Source organism: Vulpes lagopus, chromosome 6, assembly GCF_018345385.1.
Source record: "Vulpes lagopus strain Blue_001 chromosome 6, ASM1834538v1, whole genome shotgun sequence".
In the NCBI taxonomy this organism is placed as follows: Eukaryota; Metazoa; Chordata; class Mammalia; order Carnivora; family Canidae; genus Vulpes; species Vulpes lagopus.
In genome coordinates this window covers 23476792-23497572 of record NC_054829.1, presented here as the reverse complement: position 1 = coordinate 23497572, position 20781 = coordinate 23476792, and the positions used below count along the sequence as shown (strand labels likewise).

General features: G+C 45.7%; 1 protein-coding gene across 5 annotated transcripts; it reads left to right on the top strand.

Annotated features, from left to right (window-relative positions):
- The first annotated feature begins 351 nt into the window (after window positions 1–351).
- CIPC (CLOCK interacting pacemaker) lies at window positions 352–20375 on the top strand. Of its 5 annotated transcripts, none has more exons than XM_041759242.1 (4): window positions 352–468; window positions 7535–7722; window positions 13309–13478; window positions 16799–20375. In XM_041759242.1, the coding sequence occupies exons 2-4, from the start codon at window positions 7587–7589 to the stop codon at window positions 17690–17692; spliced, it is 1200 nt and encodes a 399-aa protein (XP_041615176.1). In that variant the 5' UTR covers window positions 352–468; window positions 7535–7586; the 3' UTR covers window positions 17693–20375. The 5 variants fall into 5 exon arrangements, with proteins under 5 accessions (XP_041615176.1, XP_041615178.1, XP_041615179.1 ...); XM_041759244.1 differs by lacking the exon at window positions 352–468 and adding an exon at window positions 493–605; XM_041759245.1 differs by lacking the exon at window positions 352–468 and adding an exon at window positions 682–839.
- Window positions 20376–20781: the final 406 nt, after the last annotated feature.

Here is a 20781-nt window from a genome sequence, read left to right as displayed (position 1 = left end):
CCGCCTCGGAGCCGTGCCCGCTCGGCTCTGCGCTGGGGGAGGGGGCGGGTGGGGAGGGGTCTCTAACTCTAACCCTAACCCTAACCCTGTACAAAATGGCGGCGAGCCCGCGGAACCAACCATAGAGACGCCCGCCTTCCGCGGAGAGAGTGTAGGCCTCTTAGGGACGCCCGCGCCTCCCCGAGAGGCGTCCCCGCCTCGCCTTCCGGTGGGGGCGGGGCCCTTCTAGGAGAACCGTCGGCGGTCTCCATGGTGCCGGGTCCTCCGAGCCGAGTCACGTGGCCGGAGAGCGCCGCCGCGGAGGCGGAGGGAGGAGAAATGGGCGGGAGGCGCGCGGGTGGGGGTGGGGGGGTGGGGAGTAGCTCGAGACCCGGCGCCGGCGGGGTTGTCATGGAGCTGCGGGGCCGGGCTCGCGCATGCGCCGCCTGACCCGCGGGGCCGGTCGTGGAGAGGCGACCTCGGCCCTAGGTGAGAGTGGGAGGGCTGGGCCCCGGGGTGGAGGGTTCGCGCCGGGAGCGTGGGGCAAGGCGCAGGAGTAGCGGAGAGGAGGGAGGCGACGTAGGCAGAAGAGAGGGCCAGACTTTGGGGGGACGGAGGGCCAAAAGGTGGGAGCAGGGGGCGGTGCGTCGGTCCCCCTTTTAGTTGGTTGCTGTGGCTGCGAGGGGCGCGGCTGCGTGGGAGGGAGACGGCGGGCCTGGGGGCTGAGGGTGCGGAGCGAGTGGGGTACGCGGCCGGGGCGGCCGGGCGGCCGGGCCCTGGGCTGGGTCTGCCGGGCGTGCGGGCGGCGCAGAGCCCGCGGGCCTCCAGGGGCTCTGAGCAGAGGCGCGGGGAACGGGCAGGTGAGCGGGCGCGGGGCTGGCAGCGCGGGGAGGGCCCCGCGCCTCCAGGGTGGGGGTGCACGGAGGGCCCCTTCCTCGGCCCGGGACGCAGGGGTGCTGCCTTTTGCAGAGACCTGCTGTCACCCACTTGGCTGGCTATTTCTCCCTGTGGCCAGCTTGCCAGGTATGGTGCCAGCGCGTGGGGAGGTGGGGGGAGAAGGTGCGCAGCGCCAAGTAAGGAGTTAGTGCTTAGTGCGGGGGTTTCGGGTAGTTCTGAGCCGGGCTCAGGGCACAGGCCGCAGCCGGGCTCCCTGTTATTGCCCAAGTCCTGGCAATGCACGTTGCCTGGGCGTTTGCCCCGGGAGCCTGGTGGTATGCCAGTCACAGCACAGCCCTAGGGTCTGCCCAGTTCTGCCCTGCTGAGCTGGCAGGCTGGTGGATGCCTGGAGGGTGCTCCTACCGTCTGGCACAGATGCAGCGTGGGCTGGTGCGAATGGGGAGGTGGGCACTGTTACTGTGAACCCTTCTGGGAAGCTGGGGATTTGGAGAATTTCTCTGATCTTATCTCCTCTTTGAAAGAGGAGAATGGAGGGAGCCATATCTGGTCCTCCAAACAGGACATCGTGTGGAATCGGGGTTTGGGATCTTTGACATAAATTTGCAGCCAAGTTGGAGAATGGAAGTGGATGTGAAAGGGGAGGATGAATATTTGAGATTTAGGTTGGGGGACGGGGTCCTCCCTCTGTTAACACACACAGATATTTCCCCCGAGTGGTATCTCCCACATGGACACCAGGAGAAAATAACTTCAGGGAAAAGCCAGTAATGTATTTATAATTCTAGCTGGGATTACTCATGATTTTCTGGGTGGTAAAGTCTTAATTTTTATGGCCTTGTGCTTTTTTTGTAATTAAGCCTTTGCTTGGGCTTTCACCTCACACCTCTGTCCATGCACGCATGTTATCCACGTGATGCATTTTAAAGGGAACTTGAGCTCTTGGGAAAGTTGCCAAGTGTCTATAAAAGGAAAGATCTGAGAGCAGCATTTCAGATCCTTTCCTTGTAAACCTTGGGTCTCCCTTTTATCAGGAGCCTAAATCTCCATAAAGATTGTGGATTAGACAACCTTTAATTCAGTTGGTGGATTTACCCCTGAGGTTTCACCTTAGAATAAGGGGTAGATGAGATACCTATTTCTCACAGGAGACCAGACCTGGAAGTTAGATCTTGAGGTGATCCTGGTGTTTGGAAATGCAGTCTTGACCTTCAAGCTGTTCAGGTATTTCGGTGACAGCTAAGCTGCTCGGCTGTCAGCGAGACTCAGCAGGACAGAAGATTTGTTGGAATGTATTATTCTGTTGAGGACCTCACATATTAATTGTGCAGGGTTGAGGTTGCAAAGATGGAAAAAAAAAAAAAAAGACAACTCTTGAGGTTGAGGAGACAAATAACTAGACCCTGATGTAAGGAGTGTAAAAAGAGAAGATCCAAGTGCTATGGAGCACTTGTTAGAATTTTATGTTATACTTATTTATATAAACTTCTGTATTTATCGATTCACTTTTTTTTTTTTTTAAGATTTTATTTATTTATTCGTGAGAGACACAGGCAGAGGGAGAAGCAGGCTCCATGCAGGGAGCCCGATGTGGGACTCGATCCTGGGTCTCCAGGGTCAGGCCCTGGACCGAAGGTGGTGCTAAACCGCTGAGCCACCCAGGCCACCCTCGATTCACTTTATATTATGAGTTTCATGTGTACCATTCCCTCTGGGAACATTTTGGACAATGTGTTACGATGCATTTAGAAGAGGCCCCTTTAGGGTCGATTGTGACAGTCTAAAGGAACTTAAGCTGGAGTCCTTTCAGTGGAAAGTCAGGCACGTGAGGACCTCAGATGTTTGTAAAGCAGGGTGCGTTAGTGGTTTCCAGTCTGTGCCAGGACACAGGAGATGGCATGGTGGGTGAAATGGGCTCAGTAACCCATTTCCAACTGCTAGTCAGCTTATGAGCATCTAAGTTCAATGTAAAATAATATTGAAGAGGAAAAAAACCTTAAGGTTTTCAGACTGCTGGTTGCACGGCCTTGGATTTGAGAGCGGTGGTAGTAAGTTCCCCCGCTGCGTGCTTGTCTCATGTCATGGGCCTCACGTGGTGCTGTGCATGAGTGGATCTGTTGTTCACTGGCTCATTGACGTCCCCAGCGCCACACCCAGGAAGGCAGTGCCTCTCCTCTCAGAGAGGACAGGTCAAGGTAGAATGATGTAGCCCTTCATTACCCATCCCATGGAAACCTTCCCAAGGCTTAAAAAGAACTCTACTTAGGACAGAGGCTTCCATGTTTTTAGTCACTTTCACATCCAAAGTAGTTTGCCTTTTTTTTTTTTTTTAAAGATTTTATTTATTTGAGAGAGAGAGAGAGTGTGAGCTGGGGGAGGAGCAGATGGAGAGGAAGAAGCAGATTCCCTGCTGAGCAGGGAGCCCAACATGGGACTCGATCCCAAGACCCCAGGATCATGACCTGAGCCAAAGGCAGATTTTTAAACAACTGAACCACCCAGTCTCCCCTGTGTGCTGTTCTAAAGTGGATTATGCATTCTTTATTTCCAGCTGCCACCAATTTTCTGGGGCTTAACATTTTTGCATCTGTTCTCCTTTTAACCTATTGGCCAATGTTTGTGTTTTGATTCCACAATTAGTATTGTCCTGCACATTCTCAATGAGCCAGAAAATTCCTACATATCTTCTGTAGTTCCGTTGACCATACTTTAGTAACAGTAGCAAGAGCTTTTTCGTTGTCTTTTCAAAATGATTATAGACCAAACTGGGGCGCTTTATCGAAAATACTTGTTAAATAATTCATATCTAGTAAGGTAATGTGGAACTCTGCCAAGTGCTCAATTAGTTGCAACTAACATGAGCTACCCTTCCTGATCAAAATCAACAGCAGGGTCAGACTTGAATAAGTCTCATTGCCCATCCACAAGCTACATCTCCTTCCATTTTGAAGAAGCGTCGGGTTTACTTTCCATGGTATTACTTCAGGAAAATGAAACTATGCACATTTGTTGGGTTCCATACAAAAGGATCCTGATTTAATTAGAGATGCAGTTCTACATTTTGGTCTACTTTTTTTTTTTTTTTTAAAGATTTTATTTATTCATGAAAGACACAGAGAGAGGCAGAGACATAGGCAGAGGGAGAAGCAGGCTCCCCACGAGGAGCCCAGTACGGGACTCAATCCCAGGACCCAAGATCATGACTGAGCCAAAGGCAGATGCTCAACCACTGGGCCTCCCAGGTCTACCTTTTCAACTGGATTATTCATGCTGTCAAACATCATAGCTACCCACTAGAGATATCACCTTTCTGTTGTGTTATGCAAGATGGGACAGTGCCATTGTGTATCTTTTGTGCACATGGTACTTAACTTGTGACCTGTGTAAGAGTGTGTGGTTTGACTGACTGAAGCGGGGAAGCCAGTCCCCTTGAATAAGTTATGGTCCAAAATAGTTTTTACTTGGAGTTGTGTGTTTTTTTTTTTTTTTTTTAAGATTTTATTTATTTGACAGAGCGAACACACAAGCAGGAGAAGTAGCAAGCAGAGGGAGAGGAAGAAGCAGGCTCCCCACTCAGCAGGGAGCCCGAGGTAGGGCTCAATCCCAGGACCCTGGGGTCGTGACCTGAGATGAAGGCAGATGCTTAACTGACTGAGCCACCCTGGTGCCCCTGGAGTTGTGTTTAAAATTCAGTCTCATTCAGATGAGTTCCCTCTAGGGACACCTGGGTGGTCCAGCAGTTGAGTGTTTGCCTTCGTCTCAGGGCGTGATCTCAGATCGTGATTCCGGGGTCCTGGGATTGAGTCCCACATCAGGCTCCCTGCCAGCTTCTCCCTCTGCCTGTGTCTCTGCCTCTCTCTGTGTCTTTCATGAATAAATAAAATCTTAAAAAAAAAAAAAGAAGAGTTCCCTTTAGTCCACTTCTACTGTATGAAAAGTAGGAGCAAGATGGTTGCTCGTAAACATCCTTGTCTTTAATTTTATCTTAAATTGCTCCTCTGCTTCTGGAGTAGTTGATGTTCTTCACTAGATCCTCCGCTAGGGAAATGTTCAGACGTGGCATTTCAGGGTATTCCAGATACAGTGCCCTTTGGCAGGGAGCTCGTGTTTCGCTCCACTCAGAAAGACGAATGGATGGAGCTGCAAGTGGACTGTGAATTAAAACATCACCAGGCATTGTTTATACCTAATATCTTTGTGCATTCATGGTGCTGTAACAAAACAGCACAGACTGCGTAGCTTATAAACAACAAAAATGTATTTCTCACAGTTCTGGAGGCTGGAAGTCCAAGATCAGGGGCTGAGCACAGTCATCTTCTGGGTCCCAGAATGTTCACAGTCCTCTTGTGGTGGAAGGGGCAAGGGATTTCTCTGGAGTCTGGTTTATAGTGCACTAATCGAATTCACAAGGGCTCCACCATCACGATTCAAGCACCTCCCAAAGGCCCCACCTCCTAATGCCATCCTCTCTAGGGGTTAGGATTTCAACATATGAATTCTACCCAGTTTTCATTGTCCTTGCCATTTTTCCTGTCCTCTTTATCCCTGCAATAGCCTTTGTGGTCTTATGCCATCCTAACCACTGCCATTCCACAGGACTCAGATGTCCTTGTTAAAATATGTAGAATGTTCTCAGCCTCTGCCAGCCCTTTGAAGGGTTCATTTGTCTCATTCTTTTCACTGCTAGCCAAATTCTGGATCTGCTATGGACGAGGTGTGTCACTGGGGCAAGTCTAGGCTTCTTTAGCTTCTCTGGGCTCCCCACTTGTACATGTGACAGTCTCCCCAGCATCTCCACTCAGATGACCCACGGCCACTTCTCTCTACGTGGCCAAGACTGGACCAGCCTAGCCACCCCACCCAGTCCCTCTGTGCAATTCTTGGGCTGCCTAGCTTAGGAAATGGTACCACCATCTACTTCCCAACATGCAATGACCAATTCCCATCAAGTCTTCTTTCTGAATAGATCTCCAGTCTGTTTGCTTCTCTCCATCTCCACTGCTACAACTTTAATTCACCCTGGCTACTGTGGTAGTATCTGAGTGATCTCAGTGCCTCTCTTACCTCCCTTCACTTTAATCTCAGTCCAGCATCCAAAATGCTTTTAAAATGCTGATCGAGGGCAACCCCGGTGGCTCAGAGGGTTAGTGACGCCTTCGGCCCAGGGTGTGAGCCTGGAGACCCAGGATCGAATCCCACATCGGGCTCCCTGCATGGAGCCTGCTTCTCCTTCTGCCTGTGTCTCTGCCTTTCTCTCTGTGTCTCTCATGAATAAATAAAATCTTTAAAAATAAAATAAAATGCTGATCGATCATGGGTTATGAGGCACTGCCTGTTTGACCCCCATCAATCTCTCTAGGCACAAGTGCATGGCCTTCTACCCCCGCCCCCCCGCCCCCCTGCACTGCACTGTGCTCTGGACTCCCTGGTCTCCCAACTCTTTGAATGTTTCAAACTCTTGTTCCTTTAGGGCCTTTACGTGGCCACGTCCCACCCATCCCCCCCAGCTAACTTCCGATCCAGCTACATGGCATTTCCTCAGGAAAGTCTTCCCTTGCCCAGCCCTCCCTCACCATCTCCGACTGTTAGCCCCTTCCCTTCATAGCTATTATCAAAAATAGTGATTAAGTAATTGTGTGATTACTGGATTAATGTCTTTCTGGCTCTCTAGATCAAAAGCTCCAGCAAGGTAGTGACCATGTCTCTTCTGTGCATTTTGTATTGGTCCTAGCACAATGCCTGCTTCATAGTGGGCAGTTGATAAATATTTCTCTTTTTTTTTAAGAGTATTTATTTGAGAGAGGAGTAAGAGAGAGAGCACACATGAGTGGGGAAGGAGAGGAAGGGGCAGAGAGAGAGGGAGAAGCAAACTCCCTGCTGAGCAGGGAGCCTGATGGGAGGCTCAATGTAGGGCTTGATCCTGGGACTCCAGCCAGAATCATGACCTGAGCCGAGGGCAGAAGCTTAATTGACTGGGTCACCCAGGTGCCCCTTGATAAATATTTTTAAATGGCTGTCACTTATATGAGCCTCAACTTCCTCCTCTGTAAAATGGAATAGCAACCGAGGAGGACATTAACAGAGTAATATTGTGTGTGGACTTGTATAGAATCAAAGCACTATTATACACGATCTTATTTATGCAGGAAAGTTCTTTTTAAGCCAAAATGGAACATGCATATATGAGTTGTGTTTACTTTGTTCAGTACTTCATCTAAAGAAGTGAAAGGTTAATTTGAGCAACTGTACTGTGGGAGTTGGCACTAAGTCCAGAGTCTGCCAGTGCATACTGGGAAGGCAAGCCTCGTCGGAGATGGGCATCACCACTCCTCCCTCCCTTGGGGCATGGGGTGAGTTACCCCTTCCAAAAAGCCTAATCAAGTGTGCCTTTGTTAGCACTTTACAATGCTTCCACTGAGTGTGGTTTGTATGCCCTGAATTTGTAATGGAATTTGAGGGCAGGAGAGGACAGTGAACCTCCTTTTGGGTAGAAACCATTCTGCTGTGTAGCAAAGTGGAAGCTCGTGTAAGCCGAGGTCTCTGAGAAAATACGAGGAAGTGGGCGAGGCCAGTGTTCTCTGCCCTCACCCTCTTCACCGCCTGGATCACCTGTGTCAGCTCTCCAGGCACTGTCTTCTTACGTAATTGTTGTTGTTCCCAGGGCAATCCAGAGGAAAGGAGGCCTGATGCATCCACTTCCAGCCCTGTAAAACATGGAGAGGAAAAACCCATCCAGAGAGAGCCCTCGAAGACTCTCAGCCAAACTGGGCAAAGGCACAGAGATGAAGAAGGTGGCTCGTCAGCTCGGCATGGCAGCCGCCGAATCAGACAAGGACTCCGGATTTTCAGGTTAAAAATACCTTATTCCTTCCATGTTGCAATGAATGATTTGCCTGAAAAACGTCCTCCCTAAAATTCATTTGTGTGATAAACGTGGGAAGCTCTCATGTACAGGATAAATATCTGATCTCTTAAAATGGTAATTCTGGTGCCATATGGTGGGCTTCCCATCAGTCACCTGGGGTTGGTTCTGAAGGAATTGATCTGACATCTTTTTTCAACTCAGACTCTCTCAACTTTCAATCTTCTGTTTCCAACTGTTGCAAGTGGTTACTGGAAAAAAAATCTTTAAGTACTGGTAATCCTATTGTCTTAGCTCCTTTTTCATAGGAATAGCTACATGGCTGGAAAAAAAAGTACTACTGCATGCTGTCACCCTGTAGCAAATGAAACAAAGTAGCATATTTTTTTTTTGCTAAAAAAAAAAAAAAAGTAATTTTGATGTTTAAAAACATTTCCCTCCACAACGCATCCCTGCATATCTGCATTTTGTATTTGGACTGTGGGACCCCTAGTGCAGTTCCAAACTTGAAAATCTATTAGAGACAAGAAAGTAGAACAGTTTTCAGTTTCCCTTGCTAGTTTGTTTTAAACCTTATCTGAAAGGGCTAGCTGCCTACACAGTGAATCTTTCAATTTTCACTGTGCTGGGCACTTTTATTTCCAGGTTTGAGGGTACTGGCTTAGAGATGGCTCTAGTGTCAATGTCTTTGGCTGAGAGGATGCAGAGAGATGATGGCAGGGAATTCTGGCTGGGTCAGCATCCTGAGAGTAGAGCCCCCTCCTAGAGGAAGATTTATGTTATCCAGCTTCACAGAGACTAATCAATCCATCTTGTTGATTTATTAATTTATAGTGAGAAATGCAGCTGTTAGGAAAATTAGAGTTCTCTTATCCCTAGATTGGTGTGTTTTCTCCCTGTAGGCATCCTGCATGAGAAGCCAAATTATAAATAGATTGTTGCTCAGAGAGAAACAGAGCACCAGCAAATCGAAGGATTAGAATAAGGACAGTCCAGGGAAGGAGGGCCAATTTATTAGCCCTTTGGGTTTTTCTTCTCTCTCAGCATTGTTTCCCAAGCTTGACTCATCATAAGTTTCATCTGAGGTTCTTGTTAAAAATAACGATCACCACCACCCAGGTATGTACTGATTCCCCTGAGGTCATCAATTGCCAAAGGAATATCATCAGTGTTATCATTTAATTAGCAGAATGCCTTCGCAAACTCACAAGGGAGTTGGAGGACCTGCTGAGTAATAATAATGTTGTGGACATTTGTATAGAATTTACCATATAAATTCTGCATAACCAATGGATAATGGATGGATAATGTTTGCCAGTTTCCATGGTGCATATACTCTCACCAGGACCAATTAATTTCAGGCTACAATGTGACCAAATATGGGGATGGGAAGATTTGGGGAATTAGAAAAGATGTATACTATCAGTCCTTGTGAGCTGGTAAGAACCAACTGCAGCACTTCAAGCTACATAGTAAGCTACATAGTTCACATAAAATTATCATAACAACTATCCTGTAAGAAAGTACTATTATGTTCCCCATTTTAGAGATGAGGAAATTGAGGCACAGAATGATTACATAATTTCTGGAGCGCCTGGGTGGCTCAGTCGGGTAAGCATCCAGCTCTTGATTTCGGCTCAGGTCATGATCTCAGGGTCATGGGATGGAGCCTGGAGTCAAGCCCTGCTTCAAGCTCTGCTTGGTGCAGAGTCTGCTTGTCCCCCTTCCTCTGCTCTTTTCCCTCCTCACTCACACGCACACACACACACACACTCTCTCTCTCAAATAAATAAATAAATTAATTAATTAATTAATTAATTTTAAAAATGTTATTAAAAAAGAAAGATTATATAATTTCCAAGATCATGCAACTGGCCAGTAGAGCTGGGATTTGAACCCAGGGATGTGTGATTCCAGAGGCCTCTACCTTTCTGGAACGGGGACACGATAACCCAGTTCTTAGTGGAAAGCTCTGATGAAATTTAGGTTAATGTCAGCCAAATCCACCTCATTTATTCATTTATTCACTCAATAATTGATCGGAAGTACTCAATGATGGCGAATACACTTTGGCTGAGATGCTCACAGTTGCTGCGCTGGAGTGAAAATATTCTGTGTGAGGACTAAAATAAACCTACATTTGGTATGACTATCACACCTTTTGGTGTTCTGTAGGGCAGCCACAAGATTCCCTTGCTATGGCATTCTGTATATACTGACCTTTGGCACAAACTCATCAGGGACTGGGCCAACATTATGGCAGAAGTTTGGGTAAGCACATGGATACATATGTAGTTCCTATTATCTGAGTGGTAAGAATATTGCCATGGTTATTCTAGCTAGACTTTTATTGGTTAAGGTGGTGTATGAGTTTGTTAGGACTGCCATAACAGTATCACAAACTGGGTGGCTCAAACAGCAAATTTATCATCTCACAGTTCTGGAAGCTATAAGTCTGAGATCAAGGTGTGGGCAAGGTTCATTCTCTGAGGGAGAATGAAAAAAAAAATTAGTGATCACCAGACTCCTCTCTGAGAGGTTGTGATGGCAAAGGTCTGGGGGAGGGCTTGAAAGGCAGGTTTTGCTTTTTACAAGTGTCTCTGGAGATTTCTGTGATCAGACTGGTTTGGGAACCATTGTAGGCCTAATGTCTCTCCTTTTTTCTCTTATATCATGTTTGTTTTTCATGTTTTTCATATCATGATGGTAATTGTATGCTCATTGTAGAAGCTTAGGAATTTAGGAACATGCAAAGAAGAAACTAAACATTATCCGTAACACTACCACCGATTATTTCCAGTCTGTCGACATTTCAGTATTCCTTCCAACAACCTCAGCTTTGCCAGGCCACTTGTTTTGTAGTATGTCCCAAAGTCTGGATAGTTTTTCTGATAGTTGCCTTATTCTCTATGTAGAAGTTCTTTAAGAAGCATTGTGTTGTTCAAACATAAAGTGGGATTAAAAATAATCATTATGCCCCAGAAAGTGGCCCCAGTGAATGTCTCTGGCCGCTCCTGGGCCAGGTGCCAGCGAGTGAGTTCATCAGTGCCTGTTACCTTGGAGTGTGATGGGATTCGTAAAACCAGGGTGGTTTTTCCCATTTGAATTATTTTCCCAACTTTATATTTTGAAAAATTTCAAATCTATACAAAAGGGAATGAATATCATGGGTGTCTTTCAGATTGACTGAGTGATACCATTTTGCCATATTGCTTTCTCTCTCAATACACATACACACCTGTTTCTGAGGTTTCTATTTCTATTTCACCTGTTTCTATTTCTTATATATATATAAACATATATACGTCAGTACAAATCTCCTAAAAGAATGTTTTCTGTATGATTACATCAGTGTCACCAAGAATTTTCACATCAATATAGTTATTAATTAGCCACAGTCCGTATTCAGATTTTCCCCACTGTCTCAGTAATGTCTTTTATTAGCTGTTTGTTTTTTTGTCAATTTGTTTGGGTCCGGGATCCCTGGGTGGCACAGCGGTTTAGCGCCTGCCTTTGGCCCAGGGCGCGATCCTGGAGACCCGGGATCGAATCCCACGTCAGGCTCCCGGTGCATGGAGCCTGCTTCTCCCTCTGCCTGTGTCTCTGCCTCTCTCTCTCTCTCTCTGTGACTATCATAAATAAAAATTAAAAAAAAAAAATTTGTTTGGGTCCAGGATCCAGCTGAAGATTGTGCATTTCATTCAGTTGTCTTTTTCAGTCTGATTTGATCTAGAACAATGCCCTTATCTTTCCTTGCCTTTTCTTCCTTCCCTTCTTCCTTCTGTTTTCTGTTTTAATGACAGTGACATTTTTGAATGAATTAGGCATGTTGTTTTGTAGAATGTCTCACTCTTTGAATTTTTCTGGTAGTTTCCCCATTATTAGATCAGGATAAGCATTTTCATTTTGCCAGAATACTACACTCTTGATGTTACATCTTTCTCCTTTTTCCTTCTCCTTTATTGAGTACACTATGGAATTGTGGAATTCTTTTGTAATTCACTTTGTCAGTGCTATATCATTAATTCTTTTGATAGTCAAACTGTCCCAAACTTGGCCAGTGGGAGCTCTTTCTAGATAGTTCCTGTGACTTTTCTACTTGACCCCATTTGTATTTGAGCACTTCCTTGCTTTCTGGGGCAATAAGAGTCCAGGCTCATCATGTACTTTTCACTGGCAAAGACTTGCATTGGACTAGCTGTTTCTCCAAGGACCCCTGTTTTTCTTTTTGGGCAGAATGGCATTTAGAAATCAAGATCCATGCACTAGGTATGCATTTTGCTTCTGAGGTCCTTTGTTTCTAGCTCTGTTCACCAGAGGTGCACATTTGGAATACTTGTGCTTTGTGAAAATCCACCTGCCTGGGCACCAGACAATTGGTTCAGTAGACTGAAGGGAGGACCCCCAACATATATAAATTCTGAAAAGCATCACCAGAGATTCTGATTAAATGCAAGTGTTGATAGACTCATTTAAATTATGGTCACATTTCTGTCCTGCCTGAGCCAAATTACTCTGAGCTTTTTGATGAGTATTTAGTGTATTCCCAGACTCCTCTCTAGCAGGGTTAGAGCAGTCTTTTGGTTTACTCTGGCAGGTAGCTAATTAAGTCCTTTTTGTATGGATTTCACATCAGGGAAATCTCATTTTTTTTTTTAATTTTTATTTATTTATTTATTTATTTATTTATTTATTTATTTATTTATGATAGTCACACACAGAGAGAGAGAGAGAGGCAGAGACACAGGCAGAGGGAGAAGCAGGCTCCATGCAGGGAGCCCGATGTGGGATTCGATCCCAGGTCTCCAGGATCGCGCCCTGGGCCAAAGGCAGGCGCCAAACCGCTGCGCCACCCAGGGATCCCCGGAAATCTCATTTTCTTTACCTCAGAGATTATCTTTCTATCTCTCATGGGGCAGGATCCCCAGGAGGCATGCTCAGCATGCATTTAGGATATCAGCACCTCCTGTGTTGGAGGTATTGGGTGGAGGTGGGGGTAATAGAGACACATTTTAAATTTCAGCTTTGATGATCTTACCCAGAATTGTACAATTAACAAATTTAGGATGGAGCTCTTTAAATTTCATCATGGATGCATGTTTTGAGGTTTACAGGTTGGTTTTGTTTTGTTTTTATTATGCTATCTTGTGGTGCCCAGCCCCTCTACAGGTCTTCATCCTGCCCCACAGCACACACACAGTCCCCTCCCCTTTCAACGACAGATTCTTGAAAGTAATGATCTAACTTTGAAGCTTTCAATCGTTTCTCCTGTAGACTGGTGATGATGACTTTTACAGAAACCTAACTGATGCAAGTTTTTGTCTGTAATAGAGATAGAAGGGAAGTCTGCTGTCCTAGGGCAGTGCTTCATAATTTTTTGGGGTAGGAGGGGTTATTGTGTATTTGGTTGAGAATACAATGAAAGCTAAAGACCCATTCAGAAAAGTTCACAAAAACCACCTATCACAAATGTTCCATTCCATTCCATCCCGAGAAGTCTGTTAACTCCTTAGATCTGCTTAGGAGCCCCTAGCCTAGATCCTATGCGAACTGACCATTCTTCTGCTCACCAGATGGGAGCTCAGAGTGTCTGAGCTCAGCAGAGCAGATGGAGTCCGAGGACATGCTGAGCGCCTTAGGCTGGAGCCGAGAAGACAGGCCAAGGCAAAACTCCAAGACTGCAGGCACGGCCTTCCCAGCACTGTCCCCGATGGTTGTAATGAAGAATGTGCTGGTCAAACAGGTGAGGAGGGCTACTGTCTCCTAATGTGTCTGCACATTAAAGTGTCTGAGCTTCCTGTACAGTGCCTCTCCCTCTCCGTCAAGGAGAGATTTTAGAAGCAGACCACTGGAACCACACTGATGCCTCCTCCTGTCCTGGGGAGATGATGTTTCCTTTCAGCTACTGACAGTGTTTTCAAAAGGACTACAATAATCATGACCCATGTTCCCATTTTCCAGACAGTAGGACTCCTCTATTTCTGTGTTCCTGGTTCGTCCAAAGGGACCTCAGAATTCTCTAGTCAGGAGCAGGAATGTCGTAACTTTCAATGTTGCATTCCACCATATGGCAGAACTGAGGATAGAAATAAAAGAATCTCTTTTTAACTTGAGTTGCCCTTGAATTGAGAAATGCAGGATGTATTAATTTGTCTGAGAAGTAGAGACAATTTCCATGTTCTCTCAAAGCCATGTCATTAGTGAGAAAGCAGCTCTTTGGTTTAGGTACAGTTATCCCAGTAGAATCCATATGACATTGTTTTGGAATTGAAAAGTACCCTGTTTCAGGCTTTATTACACAACTATGCATATTACATGATTATTGTCTGGATATGAAAGAGAAGAAGACATAGAAATGAAAATGTAAGCTCAGCCCATTGTGTGGAAGTAGAGAATTCAATCATGTGAACTTGCCTAAAGAACATGTAACCTCACCCTTCTTTGCTCTAAAGCCTATCAGTTCTCGCATGGGTCCACTGATGAGGCTGCTTGCAGCTAGTGAAGCTGGAAAATGTGGTTTTGTGTTGTTGACTTTCCCACCTTAGGTAGAAGAAGAACATGGCGAGAGCCTGACAGGAAACCCTAAGGTCTGAACTGTTTACCTTGTTATTACAGAGGAACACAAACTGATTTTCAACAAGGCAACCTAGTGACTTTGAGGAAATAACTTGAAGATTTTTACTTGGCAGGTCACATCTCAGCTGGAAGCATAGTTGTCCTTATTGAAACGAAGAGAGGAGATAAAGACCTGAGATGGAGCCCTTAGTAGATTGTCCAGGTCCCCCCTCCCCCCCATGCTTGCTCCTTGCTTCTGGGGTTTCTTTTTCTCCCCGCCTTCCTCTCCTTCTGTCTTCTTGCTCTCTTCTGTTGTCTGTTTATGTGCCTTCTTTGTTGTAGGCGAGGCTGGCAGCTCCTGAGGGCTGAGGGTTGAGCAGTGAGGAGGCTTTTCCAGCAAAGCAGCATTCCTTAGGATCCTTTGGGAGGGCTGCCGGGCTCCAGGCTCTCTTGGGAGCTGGCGGGGAAGGCTGACCTAGCTGAGCAGTCTAGGAGTTTTGTGTTTTCAGACATGTTAGAATCCAGCACGTTCCAAAATTAAAATAATTGTATGCTTTTAAAAAAAAAATCCCTGCCTATTGTGTAATGTCTTGATTATTGCTGCTTGCTTTTAGGTGTTTTTCTTTGGAGGGTCTGATTCCCTCTGCTGCTGGACTATGTGATCTTGCACATAATTACCCGACTATGAACTTCAGTTTGCTCATCTTTAATGTGGAGGCTTTATGTGAAATGATTCTGAGATCCTATCTAAGCCGAAATTCTTGACCTGTGTTCCCTGAGATATAATACGTTGTCAAACCTAATAATCAGAACAAATAAGCTAAGTATCTATGAGGGCAGTGGGCACACGGCTGCATTGAGAACGGTGCACCGAAATCATCTTGGGAGCGCAGTGAGTGAGTTTTTGGATCTGTTTGCCTTGTCAGTCTTGTCACTTATGGCATAAGTGACTAGGGGGATAGTTTTGCTGAAAACTGAAGTTTTACTCCTGACAGAGTAGGCTAGACTGATCTCTGCTTCAAAAGACCCTTAATTTTGGATCTCTGACAAGGAAGTGTGGTTGCTGGGCCTGGCACTACTTGCTTATGCATATGCCCGGGTGTGTTTGAACACCATCTGGGCTTCAGAATGGGCTCTCCGGGTCATCCTAGCCTTTGTACAGATAAACTATAGTTGAATTTGGGCTAAAGTTCCTAGCCAGGCGTCCAAGAAGCTGAAGTGTATGCAGCATGGTATGCAGATGTGGGAAGCAAGTCCATAGCTTTCTTAAATGACCCCACTGGAGATTAGAACCTCTGTTGGATTCTCCCTTCCTAGCATCATCTACATGCATATCTTTGGATCTAGGTTTTAACTGGACTGGCTTTTAAATATTAGGGATAGGGCACCCCCGGTGGCACAGCGGTTTAGCGCCGCCTGCAGCCCAGGGCCTGATCCTGGAGACCCAGGATCAAGTCCCGCGTCGGATTCCCTGAATGGAGCCCGCTTCTCCCTCTGCCTGTGTCTCTGCCTCTCAGTCTCTCTCTCTCTCTCTCTCTGAATAAATAAATTAAAAAAAATACTTAAAAAAAAATAAATATTAGGGATAAGTAACTATGCCCTTCTTTGTTAGATTTCCATCTGAATCAATACTTTTAGAAAAAAGTGTATATTTGAGGGGTAACATAATGAAAGCAGTGTAGCGAGTGGTTGGGATGGTTTTAGGCTCAGACCAAGGGTCGAATCCTAACTTCACCACTTAGTAGCTTGGAGACTTAATGCAAGTTATTTCCACTTTCTGAACCTCAATATCTTTATTTACGAAAGGAAATGGTATAATTCCACATGGGTGTTAGGGAGATGAAATGAGTGTGCCCACATAAACTATCTCACACAACAGGGGCCCCAGCAATATGTAACTCTCTAACCAAAAGTCATTTCAGGAACACTTGGGCGGCTCAGTCAGTTAAGCACCTGCCTTCGGCTAAGCTCATGATCTCAGGGTCTTAGGATCAAGCCCCGCATTGGGCTTCCTGCTCACCAGGAGTCTGCTTCTCCCTCTCCCTCTGCCTGCTGCTCCCTCTGCTTGTGCATTCTCTCTCTGTCAAATAAATAAATAAATACATCTTGAAAAAAAACAAAACAAAACCCAAAGAGGTCACAGATATAACTAAATGAAGACAGGCTTTATTGTAAAGACACATTTATAGTCTTGAGATGAGCACATTTTAATAGGTCAGGACATCGTAACTGTCCATATTTCATTGCCTCAGTTGTGACCTTAACCCTGTCATTACTTCACCTATCTACAATTTCTTTTCCTGAGAAAGGTTTAAAAAAAAAAAAAAGAAAAGAAAAAGAAAAACAACAAACTGCTGATACCGGACTCTGTCAGATTTTCAAGCCACTTCTGCAGTCATGTTCTTGAGAAGGGCTACCCCATATGTGAGGGATGGGCACCTGACAGAGGCTTCAAGTGCCTCTCCCCTCGGCAGGTAATGGCAGTGTGCTGCTCTTCTTTATTTGCAGGGCAGCAGCTCATCCCAGCTCCAGTCGTGGACTGTCCAGCCCTCCTTCGAAGTGATCTCAGCACAGCCACAGCTCCTGTTCCTTCATCCACCCGTGCCGTCTCCTGTCAGCCCGTGTCACACTGGCGAGAAGAAATCAGATTCCAGGAACTACTTGCCCATTCTGAATTCTTATACGAAAATAGCCCCCCATCCAGGCAAAAGGGGCCTTTCCCTCAGCCCAGAAGAAAGAGGAGAAAGTGGGATGCAGAAGAAAGTCTGTACTGAGAGACTTGGGCCAAGCCTGTCTTCCAATGAGCCAACCAAGCCTGGTGCCGTGTCCCCCAGCCCCTCGGCGCCAGCACCACCCGGCGCCAAGCTTGCCGAGGACTCCGCTCTACAAGGTGTGCCCTCGCTGGTGGCAGGTGGAAGTCCACAGACTCTTCAACCGGTGTCCAGCAGCCACGTGGCTAAAGCCCCCAGCCTGACCTTTGCATCCCCCGCTAGCCCTGTCTGTGCATCAGACAGCACTCTGCACGGCTTAGAGAGCAGCTCCCCACTCTCTCCACTGGCAGCCAACTACAGCTCGCCCCTGTGGGCTGCCGAGCACCTCTGCCGCAGCCCCGACCTCTTCGCCGAGCAGCGGCAGAGCAAGCATAGGCGCTTTCAGAATACCCTGGTGGTCCTGCACAAATCTGGTCTGCTGGAGATCACTCTGAAAACCAAGGAGTTGATTCGTCAGAACCAGGCAACTCAGGTGGAGCTAGACCAGCTAAAGGAGCAGACCCAGCTGTTTATAGAGGCCACCAAGAGCAGGGCTCCTCAGGCGTGGGCCAAGCTACAGGCATCCTTAACATCAGGGTCTGGTCATACCGGCGGTGACCTAGAAGCGTTCTCTGACCACCCAGACATGTAACCCAGAGGGCATAGTTTCGTGTTACTTGAGTGGTTCTTTTTAACTCTTTGGCTGTTATTACTCCTGTTTCCCAAAGCTTTTCCTTCTATACTTAAAGTGTTGGGCAGTTCACTTAGGAAGCCACAAGCCAGTACCTGGCTGCAATCTTAACCATGTGGTCTGTGCACAGTTTACATATGTCTCCATTCCTCTGAGGACCTCAGATTCGGAGCACTCTCAAGTCCCCTTTCCTTAGCCTGCAGGCACTTTGATGGGTCACAGGGCAAAGCAGGAGAGATGGTTGTGTGGGGCTCTTTTGGCTGTCGCCTCCCACCATCCCACTCACTGTGAGCAAGGGTACGGTGACAGGGAGGAGCACACAGAGTGATACCTGTCAAGCCAGGGAGTAGGTGACATAAGTGACATAAGCATCCCTTTGTAGATCTTCCCTTGAACGTCTTAGTCACAGAGGAAAATACGAGGTGTGCTTGCATCCCACAAGGCATCGTGCCACCTGGGCAAAACCCAAAATGCCTCAGGCACAGGTTGGGCCAAGGGTGCAAGCGCTTAATCATGTGATACTTTGTCTTCCTAAACTGGAAAGTCGAGAGGAGAGTAGCACCATTGAACTCTTAACACTTAAATCACAAGCCAGATTTCTCTTCACTTAAGCTGGTAGTCAAAATACTTCAGATTTTTAAAGTATGGAATGGATTCAGTACCATCTGGAATTACAATTGCTGAATTGCTTTTTTGACTTAGAAGAAAGTAGACATGGCCAGCATCTCTTGGTTGGGAGCTGGAGGATTCTGGAAATTTATGCTTCCTGTCATCGTCCCCCCCCCCCCCCCTTTGAAACAATGCGACCTGTTTTATGTGTGAAAATCTCAAAAGATAGCTTCATGGTTTCTGAGAATGTAAATTAACTCTCTGCTGCCACCTTTTTTCCCCCTTTTGTTTTTGTAAAAGAGAAAAGAAGCGATTACTGAGTTTTATAAACTTTGAATTAAAATCATCCTGAGGTTATGAAGTCCCCAGAATATTGGAAACCATTCTTCATACTGATTTTCTTTTCCTATCCAAAATTTTTGTTTGTCACATGTCATAGTGACACAGAGCACTTGTGGAGCAGAGTCTTCCGTGTTTCCTTCATGCGTTGGATGTCGGCAGCAAAGCCAGAGGTGTAGTGTTGGTTCTCTGAAGTTCATCTAGAAATGGAGAATGTGATGGAATTCCCAGATGATTCCCATTCTTTCAGCTTCATGGTAAAGGTAAATGGGATTTCTGAGTAGTACCATATCAGATTTTTTTTTAATCTCATTTAAACATTTCATTCTCTTGAAAATCTCCATACAAATTACCTTAATAAGAAATTCTATATGACCAGCTTCATCTTTTCTGCAAAGAAAAATGTCCTTGAAATTTTACCAAGGCCAGAAGCTAACGATCACATTCACCTGGTAGTTAGAACTGTAACATAGTTTTTAAATTTCAAGGCTTCAGATGGCCCAGAGTTTGTTATTAGACATGTATGATTTAGATATGACCAATTTAGAAATAGCTTGGTAAAATCTCTGCTCTGTCCTGATCAGTGCAGAATTATTACCTGCCATTTGCTTTCTGAAAGAGTTTCAAAATCCCAGCAAATGTGTCTTTAAACAGACTCTCAGCTCCTTTGAATATTCTCCTCTTGGCTCACTCCCTGTGCCTCCCCTGAATCTGTGTGGTACTACGACAGCTCTGCTCTGTGCACCATGCTAGGAAGCTTCCTTTTTGGCAGAAAGTATTTGGCAGCAAAGCTGCAGAGACAGGTGCATTCAGAACAGCCTGGGCGCCAGTCATGAGTCTTACTGAGTGTCAAAAATCTGAACATACTTGCTGAGAACCAAATTTATTCTATCGGAAAAACCCTCTGTGGAGCTATAAGCCTCTTGGACTCTTCTTCCTAGACTAAGGTTTGCATTTCCCTTCCTGTTATGGTAAAAGATGATGAAAGCTACCATTGATCCTCACTGCTGAGTGGCAGGGAGAAGCAGCACCTCCCCGGCTCTTCTCTGATCGTGTGACTTAGTGCTGGAAGTCTCTCTAGGCTGTTAGCATGGGTGTTCTTTCCCTAGTGGAGCTGTAAGCAGATGAAGCCAAAAAGGGAAGCTAGTTCTTGGAAGAAGAGGTCCACTGAAGCTCCCAGACATTTGGGGCCAGACGCCAGATCAGCAAATAGAGGAACCTTGGAGTAGACCAGAAGGATCTCCGTTGGTTGCACAAGGCTGTAAGTAGTGATGGTCTTAGCGAGCATGATTTGATCTGATATGAAGTACTGTGGCAGAGCTACTGTTTTCTGAAAGTGAGAAGCAATTCTTAGTTTAGACCAACCCTTAAAGAGAACTTTTGGCAGATCTGGTTGGCAGTGGTGAGACACATCTAGAAAAAGCTGCTCATGGAACTAGTTATGGGAATGGAGTTTAATAATATTTGTAATTTATTACACTCATGGCTTTTTATTGATTATAGTATTGTCTGACTTTACTATGATTCCTTCAACAGAAAAGTTAACTCTTGTGCATATATTGAAGTGTTTTTCCTGCTATGAATTCTTTAGGATAGAGATTTATTTACCAAATGTGAATTCTTTTGAGGAAGTATGAAGTTTTGTAGAAATTGACTGTGAAATGTCAGAGAAAAATAAAAGTCACTTACATGAAAACTATTTGGCCTTTTTTGCTTTGTAACTGCTAAAAATACTAAGTGAAATCTAGAGTAAGGGGGCATCTGGGTGGCTCACTGGTTGAGCGTCTGCCGTCCGGGGCTGATCCTCAGGTCCTGGGATCGAGTTCTGAATTGGGCTCCCCACCAGGAGTCTGCTTCTCCCTCTGCCTGTTTCTCTGCCTCTCTATCTTTCATGAGTGAATAAATAAAATCTTTTAAAATTAAAAAAAAAAATCTAAGTACAATCGACCCTTGAATAGCATGGGTTTGAACGGATCCACTTATCCATGGAAGTCTTTTGATAAGGACAGTACAGTGCCACACATGTCACTTCCTCATGGTTTTCATAACTTTTCTCCTTTAGTCCCGCTTACATAATTGTAAGGATACAGTCTATCATACAT